At 36.3% G+C, this 21,426-nt stretch overlaps 2 protein-coding genes across 10 annotated transcripts in view; one reads left to right on the forward strand and one right to left on the reverse strand.

The window, feature by feature from the left end:
• Positions 1-21,426, forward strand: part of LOC106661667 (lysine-specific demethylase 3A-like) — a 475,583-nt gene that overhangs the window by 113,821 nt on the left and 340,336 nt on the right. For all 9 annotated transcript variants that reach the window (XM_014385209.2, XM_014385207.2, XM_014385208.2 and 6 more), the window contains 4 exons: positions 7,116-7,274; positions 10,425-10,541; positions 10,650-10,832; positions 19,597-19,681. In XM_014385209.2, the coding sequence (XP_014240695.1) occupies positions 7,116-7,274; positions 10,425-10,541; positions 10,650-10,832; positions 19,597-19,681 (544 nt within the window). The remainder of the gene's footprint in view (positions 1-7,115; positions 7,275-10,424; positions 10,542-10,649; positions 10,833-19,596; positions 19,682-21,426) is intronic.
• On the reverse strand, positions 1,076-5,200 carry LOC112127273. The gene is made up of 2 exons (XM_024227960.1): positions 4,811-5,200; positions 1,076-2,677 (listed from the first exon to the last, which is right to left on the reverse strand). The coding sequence occupies exons 1-2, from the start codon at positions 4,927-4,929 to the stop codon at positions 2,455-2,457; spliced, it is 342 nt and encodes a 113-aa protein (XP_024083728.1). The 5' UTR covers positions 4,930-5,200; the 3' UTR covers positions 1,076-2,454.

Here is a 21,426-nt window from a genome sequence, read left to right on the forward strand (position 1 = left end):
CTGTGTCACTCTGTCTTTTGTTTGAAGTCTTTTTGCGATTAATTTCGATCACTTTTTTTTAATTGACGTAGTTTCTCAAAAGATGAACCGGTTTTAATCGATGAATACTTTTCGATCCAGTACTGCACTTAAATTTTGAAGATAGAAGGGGCGTTTCTATTCCCGTTCTTCCTTTCCAAAACGTATTTACTTTATAACTCTCCCAATGTCCACAATACAGGATGCTTTGCACCTTGCTAAAGTGTGTCAAGTTCGCAGCCATTTTTGGGTGCTCACTTTCATCCTTACATCCTCGTAGTGTTTCACCTTCAAAGTACATTACATCTATGGCACGACGTCAGGGATATAAGCTGGGTCAAAATTTAATTTTTGCGTATTATCAGGTGATGTGCAGCATTAGGGTTGAACATTAGGCATTTCGTTCTTAAATCTATCTGTTGTCAAATCAGTCTAATAGCTCTGCCTTATGTGTATAACTGGAATATGTAAGTTCGAAGATGTTTTTTCGCTCCAGTATTTCCTGTGACACCCTCCGCATAGGGAATAATCAAATATCAACTTTTATAGAATCGTTTTTCTAGTAAATGCTGAGCAAATATTTGATGATGTTGAGGTTCATTCAAGCAATTCAGCTTTGAACTGGCAATCCCATATCTATAGCAAGTGAAATTTCAAGACGGTTTGGGGTACATAATTAAATAAAGGATTATACATTCTAAAATGATATAAATTATATAAACAAAAGAGTCAAACAAGAGTTAATATTGTACTAAGGGTTTAATTATGTATTCATGAACAACAGGGTATCTCGTAACAACGCAATTTATACTGTTGTATTATATACATATGTATTATTTCTTTAATTATCTCGTTAGAGTATAATCTTACCGAAATGATGCCGAATATTCGCTAATTTTGTATATTATTACAGTCAGTTTTTATCTATATTCAGGATAATACCAATAGATTATACATTTCCAGGTGTGATCTTTGCTTTTAAGAACTACTGGATTATTTACATCAAGCCAGTGATTCCTAATTCATCTAAGAATTTGATTATTTACCTGGTAGATGTATTATTTTCTGCAGGAGTTAACCTGCGGAGGGTGTTGAATGGCAGTATCGGGGTACATGGCGTCATCATTATTACCAATGCCCTATAGACATCCATTCACACAGGGTGGCAAAGGGGAGGAAATAATAGAAACGAATGTCAATTATTTTATGCGAAATGTGGTGAAAGAGTGAGAGTGTCACTGTTAGTATAGGTTTCTCTTTTTCCCTGTCCTACGGAGTTGATCCACCAAGTGCGAGTTTTTAACTTAACCCGTTCGGCAATTGATCCTCTTTATGGTAGTTTGAAATTTTACAAAAGGGTATGGTTCTACTGTTCTGGTTCTAGTTCCTGAGGTCCCTTTCCTTGGCTTCTCCATCAACCTTTTCGTTACTCTTCTCCCTTGGGTGTTGTGGGTTAGTGTGTACTTTTAAATGCAGATATGCACAACCCAAAGCAGTGAAGATAGCCACTTTTTTACGTATATCATTGATGAGTTCATTCTCCAACTTTAAGTAGGAAGCCTGTATATGGCCCACCCATGTTGGACAGTGATTATGTATGACACATAAACCATTACGAGTTTAATTATCGTTGATATTCTACCTATAACTACAGAACATAAGTTTTATTTACACATGTATACATTGAATACCGTAGTTTAGTGGAATTTCTGTATAACAACACTTACCTCCATTTGTTTAAGGTACAATAAAATTACTACATTATTTGTCTTTTGGAAAAAAATATTAAATCAAAAACCCCGGTTATAGTGGCCAAATTGTAGGAGGGCGTTCTTTCTTCTCCTATAACTATGTAGTTATAGTTCCCTATTTGGCAGCATATTGTGGCTGTTTACTAGCCTTGCATTCCTTAAACAATTGATTATATCTCGTCAAAATCTATGTCGCATTGTGCAGTTCCAATATGTGCGTCGTGGTGTGTGTTATAAGCCTCAGAACAACAGAACAACCTGCAGCCTGATGACATTAGTCCTGGTAATGCAAACTTCATACCCATTAATTGAAAACCACTCATGCCGTCGTCATGACCGCAGACTAAAGAGGCATGGCCTAGATATTTCTATTGACAGCGACAATAACTATAAAACTCTTCAATCAACACTAATATTAGTAGTCTACTTATTGAGTGCAGTAGGTAGTTTCATCACTCTACGTAATTTCGCTTATTTTAAATTGTTGATTTGTCATAACATGGTTAGAATTTTTCGGACATTGGTAGTTGTAAAGAGTACATGCAGTGAGATGGTGTTGACAAAAAAAAGGAAACTTCATTTCTCTCGTAGTAATTGTTCATTGAGAATTGATCGCCTAGCGTAAAGATCGACCAGAGTGACAGAAAGAAGCGAAACACTCCCAACCATCACCAGGGACTGACTGTCAACTCGTGATCAAAACATAGCCTTGTAGGACGCTCACGTGATCATTGGAATAGGTGGTGCCATGATGGCCGCAGTCGATAGGCGGGGCTTGGTAGCGGCCATGATTATACCTCGCCTCGGCTGGTCCGTGCTGCCTCGCTCGGCAAACGGCCACAACAGGCGTTTCTCGTGTGAGTCGAAAGGATGCGCCTCTTGGATCGCGAGCTTCCATCACCATCATACTGAAAAGAATCAATATACCCCCTTTTATTCAACAGTAAAAACAACTATATAAACATCTAATAAAAAATAAAAAAAATAAAAACTTTTAGGCCTTATTATCGAATTATCGATGTTTTGTTATAAGTATACAAGGAAAATTTAATAAATTAGTGACACCACACAAATATTATTAAAATATGGGTACCCTAGACATTCACGATGTAGAATAAGTTACAATATAAGCGACTTCCCCGATAGTCTTAAGAGTAACTATTATTCTAGTTAAAAGACATTTTTAGAAAAAGAGTTTTTAAGAATTTTTAATTTATTTTTAAAATATGATATTCAACATTATAGTGATAATTATTTGGTATCGTGAGGTGTGAAAGAGCGCGAGAGAGAGAGAGAGAGAGAGAGAGAGAGAGAGAGAGAGAGAGAGAGAGACTTGAGGGCAAAGTGAGAAGGAGAGATGAGATTGTGTGTGTTGTGTACGAGAGTGAGAGAATGGAGAGGGGGGAGAGTGTGTGTGTGTGAGAGAGAGAGAGAGTGAGTGAGAATGAAAATAAGCATGAAATAAAAGTGAAAGTTAGAAAGAGGAATAGTATTAGGCGTATAATTATATATTTCTTTAATGTTTTACACCGTCGCCCTGATCGTCATTGATTACATTACTGGGTCAGTGTCGTTCTTACTACTTTATGTTGCGCTTATACAAGTTTCAGCTTTACGTCATCTTCAGTCAGGATAAACACATCGATGTATGTAGACTATGCGGGAGAGGAGATTGTTTGTGTGTTACGGAAAGTGAAAAAGAATGACTGTGCGAGTTAAATGCAGATGGTCTGAAATAGACAGCTTTACCGTGCGTAATGAAATTATTTCTCACTGGATTGCCCGAATGCGAGTGAAAATGAAAATGAAAAATTGTGTCTGAGCCGTTATTTGTGTTTTATGATAACGATCATTCACCTGTATGCGTTCCGCTTGTTTGCCCGTAAGTTTTGTCGAGCTTAGTCAATATTGTCCAAGCATATATGTGTCAAAATTTTCAGGTTACTCGTTTGTTCCACACTACGTCAAACGGAAAAATGTGCATTTTTTTATTTGCCGGGTTCAGTTTTTCTTTCGTCTATTTGTGCTGCCTTTGCAATATTTCTTACACTAATAGGTTTTGTGTAGTTGATTGCTAATACGATTCCCTCAGGAATTATGAAATTCTTTCAATTGTGACACAAAAGGGCCGAGTTTGTTTTGCTATTTTTCTTTTTTCTATTACTATAATCGTTTGGTTTTCGATGATTTTGACCTACTTATCTATATTCGCTGTTTTGGTCTGTCAGACGTATTTGGCGTCTCGCCATATTCAGTGCTTGGTCTGTCTGATAGTAATAAACATAATACAGCTTGACAATAATACAACCAACATCCCAAATTTTTTATTAAAGTTTTTTTTTTAACTTATTGACTTCTGTCCTAATATTGTAACCATACAATAAGCATACATAATATTGATTGGAATGATAACGAAAAAAAAATGAATTCCAAAACTAACACAAGAGCAATCCCAAAACTAACACTACTAGCTTTGTTTACAATGTTCAAACCCTTTTGAAATCCGGTCAGGTCTTTGTCACTAAACGTTTTCTACTGATTGCCATTAAAAACTCACATCACATTTCTTTTCGCATAACTGTTGTTAATTATCGCTATTGTCTCCTAACAAAAAATTGCTATTATGTTCAAGGATTTTTCTCCTTCTATGTACAGTATTTTGGGGCAGCTTTAAGTCAAATATATGCTGATTAAATCAAATAAATTATTGTCTTCGAGTGAATAGAATTGTTTACATAAATGTAATTTTACCTCAAATAATACATTTCACAAGGCTGTATGCTTTGTCGCGTGCTTCTGACAACATGCGGGAACAGGCGGACCAAAGATCAAATTCGGTCAAATATTTGTTAGAAAAGTGTTTCTTGTTTTGTCTCGTGTCGATTAAAAATCAGTTTTATTATTTAATAAATAAAATTATTTTAAAATTGAAATAGTTCGTAATAGTAGGTTCTTTGGGAGAGACACGTCAAAGTTATTTTTCCTGCCAGGATAGGCCATAGAATAAAAACTTTTGCGTTTCATTATATTACTTTTTCTACCTGGCTATTAAACAGTGGTCAGTCTTGCTGGAACTAAAGCCGGTCTGTAAACCACTGTCGTAATTGAAAAACGTTCCTTCGCGGCCGTTTATCCCGTGTCCTCGTTTACGGGTCGACATGCATCATTTGTATTCCGAGTCGTCACAGGTATTTCCCTTTGCGACCTTTGTCACCTCCGTTAAATTTCTGAAGAAGAGACAGAGTTTTATATATTTTGCACATTTTCACCATTTCGCCAGTTTATGAGGGCAAGAAAACCCAAGAGGGAGCAATAATCGGTGAAAATAGTTTTGTCCTTAACCTTTTGATTATCTGCCCCCGAGGCCACTACACTAAAGTATTTGTTTGAAGACGAATTTTGTTGAACTTGTCAGACCTCGGGTGAATCAAATTCTGGGTTCGCTATTATCAATTTATTGTGTCTTGTTTTTACTAGTTACCATGGAATTGGTGTTTATGCCTTCCCAGTATATGAACATTCTCAGGTTAAGAAGTAATTAGATAAATATCAAAACACAAACAACAATCAAATTAGAAAAGGCAGGTTTTACAATTAATTCTTATGGTTCCACCTCTTCAATTTATTTATTAATATTATAAAATATTATTTAATTAACTATTCAACTATTAACTAATTATTTCTACCAACCTGCCAACCTACAACAACCTTCCTATTAACTTACCTATCCATCTGCCTACCTATCTATATTTACATACTTATCTGCATACATGTCAATATACTTCTTTATTCTCTGACCATCTATTTTCCTACTTTTCTTTCTACTTACCTACTTCCCCTTAATAAACTTCCTATCTAATTATCTATCTAATTTTCAACATACTTAATTTGAACACCATCTTATGAACCTATGTTTCTAGTTTCTTTGTAGCCACCTATATCGCCTCAATAAAATTCCTACCTACGTACCTATCTTCCTGCGTACCTCATACAGTCCAACCTACCATGCATTGATTCAAATAAATTGTTGCCTTCGAGTGAATAGAATTGTTTACATAAATGGAATTTTAACTGAATTAAAGCATTCCACAAGGCTGTTTGCTTTTGGCGCGTTTTTGACAGCAGGCACAGCCAACCAGATATCGAATTCGGTCAAACAATGAAGAGATCAATAAAATTCCCTCATACTTACCTACCTACCTTCCTACCACATCTAATCTTATGTCCTTATCTACCTATATTCCAGCATAGTTAACTATCCATTATGTTTTAGTGGTCTAATTGATCAATTTACTTCTTTCCATTAATTATTCTTTTTATGTAAGGTTTCGGTTGAGATGAAAAAGTTAGTGTCACGACGGGATTCAAACCCATGGTGGATTCAAATCCCACTCGTGACACTAACTTTTTCATCTCACCCGAGATCTTACATAAAAAGAATAATTAATTGAAAGAATATTTAACTATCTTTGGGGATAAGTTCCCATTTCCCTACTTCCATCCTATTCTTAACAATCTTCCTTACTACTTACCTATTTATCTTCCTCTCTATGTATACTTACCACCTCCATTCCAACATACTTAATCATCTTGTTTCATACTTATTCATTTTCATTCTTTGTACGTCCCTTCCCCTCCTTCCTATCTACTTATCTGCCTACTAATTTATAATTACATACTGAGTACCAACAACATATTGTTCAATATATTTTTCCACCAACATAACTACTTTTAACAACCTTCCTCTCTACTTACCTATTTACTTTCCTACTTACTACCTACATCCAACCAATTTTTTCCTTTTCCTTTTTTTTTCTACCTAAGTACCTAACTCCTTAACATCCTTCTTATGGACTTGACTACCTATGTACTTACTTCCCTATCACTTTTCCTACCGTCCTACCTACTGTACTTATCTATACACCTCCTCACTTATCCTAATTAAACTATTATATTACTAGTCCTTTTCTATTTACGTACTTATTTACTATCCCTTGCACTTTCTCGCCTGCTTACATTCCAGCATAATGAGTATCGTATTTATGAAACGTAAAGTAATTTCTGCCGTATAGAAGGGTTTAACATCCAACTAACTATCCGCTGGGTTCTGTGGGCTTAGAGTCAGCATCAATAAAATTTTTTTTCCATATTATTGCCAATTAAAATTTCAAGGGCTGTGCCGAGATTACAAACTAAGATCCGTTAGCATGGCAAATACGAGTCGGACATTTACATACGGCTACCGTCCTTATATGTATATATATATATATATTTAATTTCCCCCTTACTATATCTTTAGAATGAGCAAATATATTTTATTAAAAGAAAGCTTTGTTGTTATTTCAGGTCCTGGTCGAATATGACGACAGAGAGTGGCAACGACGTGAGTGGGTCGCAGTTCATAAACCAGGCGTTTTCCACGCTTTCCTCGTCGAAAAGACTCTCGTCTGGTGCTCAAAATCCGATTCGGCGAGGAGTCCATGCAGCAATCTAGCTCCAGCACTTGTAAGTAGTAGAACGACAAGTTGCTTAATCTCCAAAACAAACAAAAATCTAAGTTCTATTGTATCATTGTGTACATTTGTAATTGAAGAGAACATTTTCCAAAACAATATTGAGTTAACACGTCTTGAACATCCTATGCTTAAAAGGAAGCAAGGGCGTTTAAAGCATTGGGGGGGGGGGGCTGTAGCAATTAACTCCTGGAAAGTTTGCCCGGGCAGATCCATATTGCAACAGGTCGGCCCCGGAGGGAGCCCGATGCCGTTTGTTGAACTTCTGCGGCGCAGGCGATGGCGTTTTCAGGAGGAATGAGGAAGGGGCGGTAATCCGTGGGCGGACCAATTTGTCGCTTTTGCCAATGCGGATCAAAGCGGGGGCGGCGGAGCGCCCGACCTTCAAAGAACCTTGGAAAGACCTTTCTGAAGGGGGCGGCTCCACCCAATTACAACTTTCCCGACTCGACTCTTTCTCAACTTTTTCATCCATTTGAAACCCTTCATTCTGCCTAAACGATTGAATATCACACGAGGGTGGAACTTTCCGCCTTGACTAATCACTGTTATAAATCTTTCTCTTCGCTTTCTTCCCCCAACCTGTCCTCGTCTTGTTTCCCCCTTTTTAAATAAATAATAAATAAAGGACATCACTGTACATTCCCCCAACGGTTCTCGTTCAAACTATCTTGTTATTAACTTTTGAAAATCCCTTTCTTCTCCCCTTCTCACCCCACACGTTAACAATCTTTGTTTTGTACCATTAGGCATTTTCCTCCTTCCTGTTAAGTAGCAACCGTTTGCGGTTAATGTCAATTCGTCAAAAAGAAGAATTTATTTATAGTATAAATTAATTTTTATATAAATTATGTCAGTAATTTCACTTGTATTAATGGTTTTAAACCGTCGTACTCAAAATAGAAAGGAATTCTATTTGAAAAAAAAAATCAATAATTGATAGTTCAGCTTCCTAGAGGAAAAAAACTGGCCTTTTAAGTCACAGACCTGCGATATTTTTTAGAAGATTTTACGTTGAACAAGATGGCTTTTTTAAAAATATTTTCCTAGCTGCAGTCATTTCATCAATAAATTAAAAAAATTCGGGGACATGTTAGTTTTTAAACTTTTTACAAAACTTCAAATTGAGCTGTGAAGCCAGGAAATCGTCATGTAGCAATCGATAGGAAATTTTAATAAGCTTTCAATTGGTCACGTTCCGCTTTGCCCGGTTTTTCAGCCGTTTTCAAGTTATTCGCGATTTTGGGGCAAAAATCGTGGTTTTTTAAGTGCTCATGGAAAAAACCGATCACTTTCCCAATTTTTAAGAATACATAAATTTTGACCAGTCATGGTTTTAAAATTCGCGAATAATTCAAAAATCCTTGAGAAATTGGGCAAAGTGGATAGTGCTCAAATGAAAGCTTATTAAAATTTCCTATCGATTGTTGTAGGTCGCAGGTTGAGGACTGGCTTTCCTGGCTCCAAAGCTCAATTTGAAGTATTCGTAAAACGTGCCAAAATTAACATGTTCCCAAATTTTTGAATTTAATGAATTCTGAAGCAAGAACAATATTAAAAAAGCCATCTTATTCAGCGTACAAGTTTCTAAAAAATGAGACCTAGGCAGGTCTGTGACTTAAAAAGCTGAGAAAATATGTATTTGCAAAATTGGCCATTTTTTCGTGCAAAAACCAGGTGGTCGGTTTTTTGATGGGCAGTATAGTTCGTGGCCTACTTTATATTTCCAGTGCAGCAACCTACGGCTGTTTATTCCGCCCAGATTACAGGCTGATTATAAACATTCAGAAATTTGCATTTTATAAGCATGCGTTTACATTCTTTTACCGCATAATATAGTGTTTTATTTATCCGTAACATCCTGATTGCATTATAGTAAATGCTAAAAGACGTCATATAAAATTGTAAAGTGCATTCGACAAAAATATCTACAGCTCTGAAGTTGGAGACTGCATAGGCGTGTTTCTGTTGTTATCGAATGAATCGTTTTTTCTTGTTACGGGCAAACTCCATTATCGCAAGTCTTAACATTGAAATTATTGAGCCCGTTGCTTTCATGTTTTCAAGTAAACCTCAAATTGGTGTGGCGGAATTCACCGAAAATATTTATTTTTGTGCATGCAAATCTTTCGGTGACAGCATATTTCTTAATTATCTTATTTTCCCTGTTTAGTATCTGTCCACCTACCTACCAACCCATTCTAACTAATCATCTATCATATTTATCTATTTAGATTATATTCTTTCTTAATTACCTTTCTTATTTACTTATCCATGTTCCTACAGTAACTTGTAGGCATGTCTATATCTCCCTACCTACCTACATACTTATTTACTTATCCAGTTCTTACCTTATTCATCTCTTTATTTATTTACGTAGCTTCTTACTTACGTAGTTTCATTTATTATTGGCTTACCTACTTTAAAACCAGCCTATATATCAATTTATCCGGATATATTATCCTAGATATCAACATACTTGTATGTCCGCCGTTCCTTACTTACTTGTTTATTTGCCTAGTTTCTTAGACTATCACTCTATCTATTTATTGTGTGTCTATCTCACCCTCAACTTCTCTAAACGTCTTTCTATTTCTTGCCTGGAGCCATCACACACACACACACACACACACACACACACACACACACACACACACACACACACACACACACACACCACCACCACCACCACCACCCACCCACACACGCGCACCCTATCTTTCTCACCCTCTACCCTCTCTCTCTTCCTCTCTCTCTCTCTCTCATATACACACTCACCCACTCTTTCTCTCTCTCTCTTTCTCTCACTCACTCACTCACTCCCTCCTTCCCTCCCTCACTCACACACACTCTCTCTATTTTCTCTCTCTCTCTCTCTCTCTCTCTCTCGCTCTCTCTCTCTCTCTCTCTCTATCTATCTATCTCTATCTATCTATCTATCTATCTATCTATCTATCTATCTATCTATCTATCTACTCTCTACTCTCTACTCTCTTCTCTCTCTCTCTCTCTCTCTCACCCTTTCTCCTTCTTTCTCTCTCTCGCTCTCTCTTTCCTTTTTTACAAATTATTTACAGATTTATATGGAACTTTATTTCTTACCAAACTTCAGTTTCACACACACAGTATATATTTGTTTTAGACTTTCTCTGCCATATTGGGCGGAGCAGAGCTGTCTTGTTGCAAAATTGAGCCAGTCGAGTTCCTCAAAGAGCGGACGATTGCCTTCAGGGACCCGGCTACATTCAGGCCGGCCCAGGTGAGTAATTTTTCATCACCCACCCGGCCTTTTCGCAAGGCCCACCAAGGGGCTGGAAGCTGTGGCCCTTTTTTCTAAACGTGCCTCAACGTTATTTCTTTTCCACAGGATTTTATAAGAAAGTGGTCCGACGACCCGGCGGTCCAAGAATGGACGAGAGCGCAGGACGGACAAGGGATAATCCTCGCGACACCGAGCGTCCTCGTCGGCTACAGGGTACAAGTTTACAGGTCAGAGGGCACGACACAATGGTACACAGCGGTCATCGTCGGATACAACGAAGCCACAAGGGTAAGTGTTTTTAATTATTCTGATTTATTAACTGATTGACTACAACGCACGGATGGGCTAGAAAATTTGCACTCATTGCTGCTGACAGTTCTATTCGCATACTCATAAAATGACATTTTTTAAATTTTTATTAACTTTCATTTTCAAGAATTTTCAAAAACATTTTATGGCAAGCACTCAATATTTCTTAAAAGTTTTCTTCTGCTTAAGTTACTAAAGTTGTTTGTTAAAATATTGCATGCTTTAAGACTATCACAATTATTGGTCAATATCAACAACATCCACTTTTTTAAATAAAATTGGACCTTAGAAAATTGAACAGCTTTTAATTAACTATGTACATTTTCATCCTAACTTTTTTTTTATTACATTTATTTGGTATTTACAACTACAAGTGATGTATTAAGTAAATAAGTTCGTATATGTTGAATTATCATTTGAGGCTCTTGTAGGAGAAGTTGCCCAGTGGTAACACTCCTTCTCACTGATCTTGTTCAGTCTTCACACAATGAGAAGGTCTCGGGGCCAGTTTCGCTTCAATCGTCTTGGAGGATTTTCAGGTAGGGTTGGAAGTGATAAATTTCGTACGAATACATTACTGTGTGTGTTCAGTGATTGATGAAATTTTTTATATCGAGTTTTGATGAGTTCGTGTACAAACGGGATGTGTAGGTCTTTATGGATAGTGTAATTTGAAACGTAAAAAGGAGCATTTATAATTTGACGGAGAATTTTAGAGTGGATTGATTGGAGACGATGCATCCCAACTTGATAATTTTTTATAGTCGATTTGCTTTTGTTCTGCTGTAGTTCGCTAAACCCTTGGTTGTCTAACATGGCGTATAGTAAATACTGATCAAAATTAGCGAAGATTTTTCTTAAGTAGTTAAAAAGCTAAAAGTACATAATTTAGATAATGTTCTTTTGAATATGGTTTTCTTCTTTTGCATGTATTTCTAGGTTATTAGGATAAGAAAATAATATTTAAGATCGTGATTATGAGATTAGATATATAAAAAGTTACAAAAACCGAAAGACTTCCAGAAAAGAAAGGAAAGCATTTTTGTGAAAAAACAAAACATTTCTGATTAGTTTTCAACACTCTTAAACAAGAATTTTATAGCAATAGAATAGAAATCTTTAGGGTAGATTCGCTGGGGACAATTTTGTTTCTCGCTGATATCCAACGTTCCACTGAAAAATAACATGTTAAATTAGTAATGTGTGGTGTTTAGTGACCGTTAGCCAGTGATTATTTGTAGATCGTGAGGTGCGGTCTGGTGTGACGTAGGATTTAGAAAAAAATTTTCTTTATCGTGCCAACGTTTCGATCTTTATTGAGATCATCTTCAGGGCTCAATAAAGTTCGAAACATTGGCATGATAAAGAAAATGTTTTTTTAAAACCTACGTCACACCAGATCGCACCTCACGATCTCCAAATAATTAAAATAGTAATTGCGCTTCTTTTAGCCTTTGGTAACCAAGTGTAGATTTATGTCTTTATTACTGAGAAAAATAAGGATGAAATCAGCAAAAACTTCTCAGACGTTTTATTTTATATATCCGGAGGTAATTATATACGGAGCCCAAATTTGTGCCATTACGAATAGTTGTCAACTTTCCTTTGATTAGCGAAGTAGTTTTAAAGTTGTCACCATTTTTTTTAAATTTTCTAAAAATCGGAGGAATTTGGAAGACGAACGATTTCAGGGGAAAAATTATATCGTTGTTATAATTATAAATTAGTGCTAGTAGGGCTGATTAGATGCAATATTTAAAACAAAATAAAGTAAAATTAACAAAATCACACAGATTTATATAGCCTGAGTTACCTGGAGATGACTCCACATAAGCTAATAATAAGTAAAAAGCTCTGATGATGGCGTAATATTCGTTAAAAGCTTTGAGAAACTAAAATTACTGTATCATAGTCACTTCTGATCCTTTAAACAAAATAATAAACTGTTAGGTCGATCATGAGCTTAATATTTTTCAACTTAGTAGCACAACAAAAAGTTTCACTTAAATCGATGATTTCACGTCCGTAGCCTCACCCTGTCAGTCATTTGAAGACGATTGTTGCCAAAATTGAAGGTGTTTATTTATTTAAGGATTCCAATCCTGGAAGTAGTATATGCCAGCTGTTAAGTTATTTAAGATTTTAATTCAAACCTGTCAGTCCTGCTTTGAAGTTGGGCTACACTGTTGAATTTTCATATTTCACATATTCCCATATCGATTATATCAAATTGTTCATTTTTCTTAAAGTTAATAAATTACTCGGCATTTACATTAATAAGATACAAGTGTTATAAAATGTGTGTCTCATCTCTGTCAATTAATTTCGCTTAGTTACACGCTTTACCATTCGATACGTCTATTCTCTAATCAGATTATTATCAAGTTCATTAAATGTCACGTTTGATCATTACAGATAATCCCACGTTAAGCCAGTCTTATATTTTGTATTCCTTTGTAAAATGGTGTAACCGTTTATTGCAAAAAAAACACATCAGAGATAAGAGAATATTATTTAATCATGATAGAAATTGTATGTACATTCTTTCTCACCTCTCAGCCTTAAATGTTTTTCGATACATTATTTATATTTTATTAATTCCTCTGTTCGATATCAGAGAAACACGCTTATTCGTATATAATTTTCCAAGCTGGTTTATTGTTTAAAATTTGTTTGTTTGCCGATAATCAAGCTCGAACTGTTCATGAACTTGAAATAAGGGTAACTGGCTGAACCGTCTCGAATTGGTGGGGATCAGAGACTCTGAAGTTAGCTAAGGGCTTAAGTGAAGTACGATAATATATTGCTGAGTGTATCAACTTAAAACCAAAATTTGACCCGGACAGCGCCCCAACTTTATTGAAAGTGCGAGAAGGAGACGTGGGTTAACGTTCAAGCGACGAATAGGTCGAAATGATTAAAAGTTTAAATCAACAGGTTACTTTTACTCTGTTATAAAATGTGTTTACCTAATTATATGCCTGACCTAGAAATATTTACGTTTCAATTAGTTAAATATGTCAATTGTCCTATCTACGAAGATCAGTCACGTATCACCTTATTACTGAAACTTATCTTTATCAACCTAGCATATCACAGCATTGATGGCACAACACTACTAAATGGACGTATGCTCAATTCACAATGACCTGCCGCTCAGCTCTGTCCACAGCTGGGCAACTTTTATGGTAAACCATTGGGATCGAACCATAACATACGGAAGCTATTTTGATAGTAATACCAAGTTCGCGTAAAGATAAGCTCAGGCTTAAAATTCTCCTCCAAAATACTATTTTAGGAAGATATGACACCACTTTACTGTTTTCGACGGTGCACACAAAAATTGCAATTACCTCCAATTTTCATCTCTGATGATTTATCATTGACATACTTGTTGGCTACTTGCAGGAGCAAGGTCATCTGAAGACAGGTCCACATTGGTGATCTGAATAAATCTATCAGCAGACTGTGTAAAAAAGAGAATCGACCATATGGAGGCATGAAACATTTCATAGACAACACCCAAAACTTGAACTTCACAGCCCTTAGCGCTTCCCCCAAATGGAATAAAAGGCCTGTGAACACAGGAAACTCATGGGTCTATGAAACGAATAATAACAATAAATTGCGGCTGTCAGGTCATTTAACTGGCCATAACTAAAGCAGCTTTATTTTAAATGCTCTTTAAGCTATCGTTGTGTCACGAACATCGTTGTGGTATTTGGTTTGAGCGCCATCTCTCTTGATATTTTCTTTGGTACCCCATTCATTGACACACAAAGTATAATGGGACGTAAACCCAACGTTTCAAGGCTTTTAAGGATTATCTGTGATTAAACCCAGCCATCGGTATGGATGAATCTCAAAACTGTTGATATGAAAACCGTAAAGCCGTTTCTTTGATTTGCCCAAATGTTTCCTGGATTACTGAATCCATCAAGCAACGGGTGAGATTGCTTGATCGATTCTTCTTCCTAAATAATACGGAACTATCTATGGGGTTGACAGTGGTTGGGAAGAATTTGTACTTTATTGGCCGACAAAAGTTCTCCGCTGGGCTTCAAACCTTCCGCTAACACGAACTATGTGTTCTGGTAAGCCAACATAGGATGTTGTGTCAGAAAACATAGTGGATTGTGTGGAATGTGATATGTTTAACTAGTATTATAATGAACGACTTTTAAGGTGAAATAAGTTGGAAAAAAACTGGAACTAACACCCGACCGCATCTCACGATATCTGAATAACTATCGATTAACGGTCACTAATCTCTACTGGAACTAATGCAGTTGCATCTAGCCATTCTAGAAAAATGACACACATTTCTGGAAAAATTCAATAGTTCGGTTTAAAAAATTGAGCATCTAAGCGATGTACCATGTTAAACATAATCGTGTGTAAATGGTAGGACGGGTTTTCTGTTGCGGTTTGCCTCTGACGAGAGGTTTTCGTCCTTAATCCACTTATCATCATACCGGTGGGAAGAAGGGATTTCCGAGGGTTGTTTTCGGTAAGGGATGCTGCGTTCCTGGTGTAACCACTCTTCCGAAACGGAGAGGCCCCGAAGGGAGGATTATTATGTGAACCTCCCGGTCTCTTCCTATTGAGATTGGCTAACCGGCCGTGTGCGTTATCTCGAGGGCTTCAGCAGCCTCTGCACACTCCAGAAATCCCACCCTTCCCGCTGGTTAATGAAGGGAACCAGAGATTATTACTCCCTCGCCCCCTGGAAACGGTTTAATTAAAATTCTGTCCCGAATTGCATTCGGCCCCGGTCCTGGGAAAAACACAGACCACTAGACGGAAACGTATATCACCATGGGTTACTGCTGACACCTAAATTTTATACTTTATGTTTATTTTTACGCCACTTTTTTATTCGCCAGGTGTTCCGTTCAACGTGACACCGTTAATCGCCAATATCTCCTAAAACTAAACCATTTTCATTTATTTACAAACATATTTTATGCATGTCAACTGCGAAACAAACGTACGTTTTTATTTATTAGGTCCCTTGCGAATTTTTCTTTTAATAATCGTTGCAAAAAGTTCTATATTATTAGAATATTCTATGTGTTCCTAAAAGGATTAACATTGATCTAATTTTGTCGGATTAAGCAAAATTACTACTCTGTTTCTTTCTGTTTCTTTCTCTGTCTGTCTCTGTCTGTCTCTCTCTCTCTCTCTAACTCTCTCTTTCTCTTTCTCGTTCTCTCTCTGTTTCTCTCTCTCTCTCTCTCTCTATCTATCTATCTATCTATCTGTCTATTTATCTATCAATCTATCTATCTTTCTGTCTTTGTATCTATCTATCAGTCTCCCTCTTAGACACACACTCTCTCTCTTTCCCATCTATCTCTCTTTCTACCTACCTAAGTAGTTGGATGTGAAATATCTATCTCTATTTATTAATCAATCTCTATCCATCTTCTCTTTTCCCCCTCTCTCTCCTTCTAGTTCTACAGATTTCAAGGTCATTGTGCACCATCCTACAAGGGATTCGGCAGATTGCCCAAAGCCTTGCAGAGGGGGTAGGTCCGAAGCGAGGGCGAAAAAAGGGTCATGCCATTGTGCCGCACCACGGCCTCCGAAACGAAAACGAAAATCGGCCACACGTGAAAGGCACATATGTGCACCAGACGGCCATGCGTGACGATTAGCCACTGATTAATACGTAAGGTGTCTCTGGCGTGACGGACTTTTCGGCTCGACAACGGTCACGGAAGGCCCTAACTGGCTTGTTAGGGGTGTATTTTTGGAAAACACTGTTGTACTTTATCCAACAAAAAAATGCATTGAAAATTTAAGTAATTTCTAAATTTCAATACAACGAAAACTGCCGGTCTTATTTTTCGAAAACTGCTCAAAATGGAATAGGAATATTTGTAATTTATTCTTATTCTATTAATTTTTATTAAATTAACCGATATATTCTTGCTAGTTGGATAAAAGAAAATATTATGTAATATATATAAAATATTATTAAAGAAAACGTGTTTTGGGGTGAAACAACTTATCTTTAAAGATTTTAATAAAAACCCTTGTATTGTATATATCAGTAGATGCTATCAAGTTACATATTCCTTTGGACATCAATTAATAAATAGTACAGTTTTTGTGCATACAATTCTCATTTTCATTCCTTTAACCGCCTTTACATACAATTCAGCATTTATCGGTATAATAGATCAAAATCTATTGAAAAGGTAAATCCACTCTCACTGAAAATGTAAATATTTATGACGTAGGCATATTCGGACTAGAACTAAACATTTGAGAAATGATCTACGGCTTTATGTTGGAAAAAATTATAAACTGTTTTCAAACTGTCCAATTGGTGTTGTGACGATTGTCATCACTTTGAGAAGGCATTTCAACACCACATTCTGATTAAAGGGTACCTCATTAAAATGATCCCAGCTTTTACTACGTTTGTGTTAGGGGTAAAGAATTTGTTACTTGAGTATGCTTTTAAATTATTTATTTTATTGTTGTTACCATTGGCTATGGTGAATAGCACCCCGTGTAGCCCTGGAAGGTTGGTTCTGTCGAAAGGGTCTTGATCCCATTGGGTTAATTGTATTGTTTCAATCGACAGGGTCACTCCTGAACAAACAAGACATGTATAATTGGTAACCACGGGTTACCATTCACTAGACTTATCGATGTACTGGTTTTATTCGGGACTGATCTGCACGTTCTTGCTGTGCCTTCTCGACTGTCAAGACTAGCTGTTTAAAATTAAGTTCGCATATATTTAACCCTCAATTATTTTAAACGCAAAACAAAAATACGAATCCCAGTTCAATTGGAATAATCTTAACTGGTGTAGATATTTGCAATTTTATTTATGTGTAGAGATTAGTGACCGTTAATCGATAGTTATTCAGATATCGTGAGATGCGGTCGGGTGTGATGTAGGTTTCAGAAAAACATTTTGTTTATCGTGCCAACGTTTCGATCTTTTATTGAGATCATCTTCAGGGCCTGGGATTTACAAACAATGTTTACATTTATGATGTGGAAAAGTAATTTATACAATGCAAAATATATTTTATATTCAAACAAAGTATTTCTACTCACTCAGTGTTTGTCTTCTGTGTAATTGTGCCATCCTTGCGTGTCGTGTTGAGAGTGCCAGTGAGATTTTGCTGTTTTATGTTTATATATGTTTGGTGTTTAAGGGGTGGGGAAGGAAGTCGGTATATAAAAGACAATTTTGTGTAAGNTGTCTCAATAAAAGATCGAAACGTTGGCACGATAAAGAAAATGTTTTTCTGAAACCTACATCACACCCGACCGCATCTCACGATATCTGAATAATTTTATTTATTTTGAGTAGGTATCGTCTATAAATTTAAACCTTTCATAACCACTCCTTGTTACTTATCCTGGAATCTTATTTAACTGACCCCTGATTCAGACAGAGTACGCAAATATTAGAATACAAGGAAGCGTTCATGGTTTTATCCTTTATACTTACCTTATACTTTTGTGCTACTGTCTTTCCCATACATACCGACATCGTCATGCCAACTATATGTATGACCGCAATTTTGTCTTCCAACGCGAATCCTATCCTATAATTATTTAAAATCCAACAACACCTAGAGGTGACAAAAACTGGTGCAAAAAGTGGACAAAACTCAATGAGAAAAAATGAACCTAGTGTACATTTACGTTTAAAAACCCAAAAACAAAACAGTCTTCCATTAACAACTGCAACAACAAATTCATTCCGAATTCCATACAGTCAGATACTTGGGACTATATCTAGGCTCACGTGGAATCACACCAAAAAAGTTAACAACACCTTAACAGAATATTGAACAACTACGAAGACTTATAGGATTAAAATCTGATTGGCCGTCAAAACTTAACTAACTCTATGGAAGCCATTACTGAGACCACTTTACTTCCACAAGTTCATGATCCATTCTATCCCTACTTGCCAAGGAGTCTCAACACTTTCCCATCCCGAGAACGATGGCCTCGAGCCCACCTCGCCCCTTAATCATGATTAAGTGTAGTTGTTGTGATTGTCGTATTGATTCTCTTAACATATTTCCTCCGAGAGTATTGTCAGTGATTTCACTGGAAGAAAAAAAATCATATACACCTGTATGTATTTGTAATATGTATTGATATGTAAAGGCTACAAATATATTATTATTAAAAGAAATAATAATAATAATAATAAAAGTTTACATTTTGCGATATAGAAATGATTCAACACCATTCGATGAGATCTTTCTTTCCAGAGATTTAAAAAACATAGTGAAAGCTAATGAACGTTTAAAATCAAATAAAGGAAACCCTCTTCTTTCCCAAACATGCAGTCGTGGGCCGAAAAAGATATCCCTCGGATTCGAATCCCCAAAGGGCGGATCCAATTAAGCCCAGAGGGAGTCTGGTCGTCAAGGGAAAACATCTGAAAACTTTTTTTTAGCAACCACGCAAGGATTCTGCTTCCAAGTCCATCGATTCGCACCCCCTGGTACTTGCATGATTTATTGCCTAGGGGTTGTTTATGTGCAAGTTCAAAACCGGAAGTATTAAAGCCTTTTTTTTTACTCCATTCGGCTTTTCAACCTTCAGATCGAAACTATTCATTTCTCATTTTATGCATGAGATTTGACTGAAGAATCGAATTTGAAATTTTTTGGCTAGTGTTATACCTTTTTATTTTTTAAATCTTTTTTTGTCAATACATTCAGCTTTAAAATAAATTGTCATGTTGCAGGAGCTGACAGTCACAGATGACACGGTACTAGAAGACCACAACGAAGATCCATGCCTTGTTCAGATGCGGCTCATTGGAGACGGTGGTAAGCTATTTAATTTTATTACCGTTACATCCTTTTTTTTAACCCTCTCCGTCTTTCTACGCGTCCGTGACTTTTATTCACTGACGACTCTGTTGTGTCAAACCTTGCTGCCAGCTGAATAACAATCCATAGCCGGGCGTTGGTGGATTACGCATTCAAGTGTGCGCCGAGTAGTCCGTCCCGGCGGTCCGGTCTCATTTCGCCGGCTCATCCGGCTTGCAAGCAAAACGTGTAGGTTTTGGCAAAAAGTGAAAAAAAAAAACCTAGGATTATGGAGGAGAATTCAATTTTACAGAAGGACCGAGGGAAATTCTGCGGTTTTTTTGCTTGTTTCCAACTCCTCCGGACGGGTTCCACCGGCAATTTCCTGCCGTCTGCATGCCCCGGAATGAAATATCGTTGTAATATCCACCTTGGAGGGCACGACCTCTGAATCCGGTATTATTGTAATAACAGCCTCCGCTCTCTCCTCACTATACGGACAACTATTTTTATTAGAGAGTTGTCATCCGTTCGTTTTTCCCAATTTATTAAATTAAAATAAAAAGATTTTTGGAAGGCACAGGCACAAATATTGTATTCGGTTTCGATTTCGAAAAGGAATTGTACTGAAAATTTACGGTAGTTGATCATTATGAAATAGAAAACGAAACACTCCATAAATATCTCTAGAATTTCTCTACAAACAAAGTCTTGTTCTAGTGAGTTTTACAAAAATTATAAATAATAATGCAAAAATGCAACAGCAATGATACCACAAATACTAATTTTCATAAAAAGAAAACTTGAAATTTCCCTATAAGAGTGAAAGGTTGAAGAAAATGCAGATTACCTACCAGAAAGTATTTTAAAATTTCTTAAACAGTTTTCATTTTTAGTACTTTCTCATTTCGAAATTTCCAAACCATAATTCTTTAAAGCTCTAACAAATCTCCGCATGCGAAAATACACATATGGCGCCAACAGGCGTTTATCATTTTTATAACAAAAAAAATTGCAAGGTTTTATCGGGAGGGTAAAACAGTTCAGGAAATGCTACCGTTAGTGAGGACAGCTTCTTCAACTTGCCAGCTATACAAAGTAGGTCTTATTGGCGGATATTCGTTTGTGTGGCTTTACCTTAATATTTTAATATTAAGATAAAGTTGACAATATAAGAAAAATGCAATGGAAAAATCACACGCAGATTAATCACATAAATTCGTAAAATTTATCTAATAAATTCTTCCTCATTTTCAAGTTGTGGGGGTATCGATATCCAAAACCGTTAATTATTTCTCAATGCATCTTTTTTGGCTATACTAGGTCGAAAATTTTAGGGGCCTAGAAAAAATTAACTTACATAATTATTTTTAAATATGGTTTTCTCCCTTCTTATTTTGTATAGTACATGCTTTCCAAATTACATAGACGATTTTGTTATTTTACTTAGTATTGAAAAAAATATTCAGGGTTGTATTAACTGAGATTAGATATTTAAAAAGTTACAAAAACCAACTACTTCCAATAAAGTAGTCCACAAAATTTATTTTTTAAAAACAAAATTCGGATTCGTTTTACGCACCATTTAAAACTCATAAATAAGAATTTTCATAACCATAAAATGATACAAAATTAAAGCTGGATTCGCCGCGGGCAATTTTTTTCCACTAACGGCCAGGGGTCACTTAAAAATTCATAACACTGGATCTGAATTTTATCCAAATTTAACGTTATTAAAATCGTCAGAAAGCTTGATTTCTCTT

This window comes from Cimex lectularius, unplaced genomic scaffold, assembly GCF_000648675.2.
Source record: "Cimex lectularius strain Harlan isolate CLEC.00 unplaced genomic scaffold, Clec_2.1 scaffold59, whole genome shotgun sequence".
NCBI classification, from domain to species: domain Eukaryota; kingdom Metazoa; phylum Arthropoda; class Insecta; order Hemiptera; family Cimicidae; genus Cimex; species Cimex lectularius.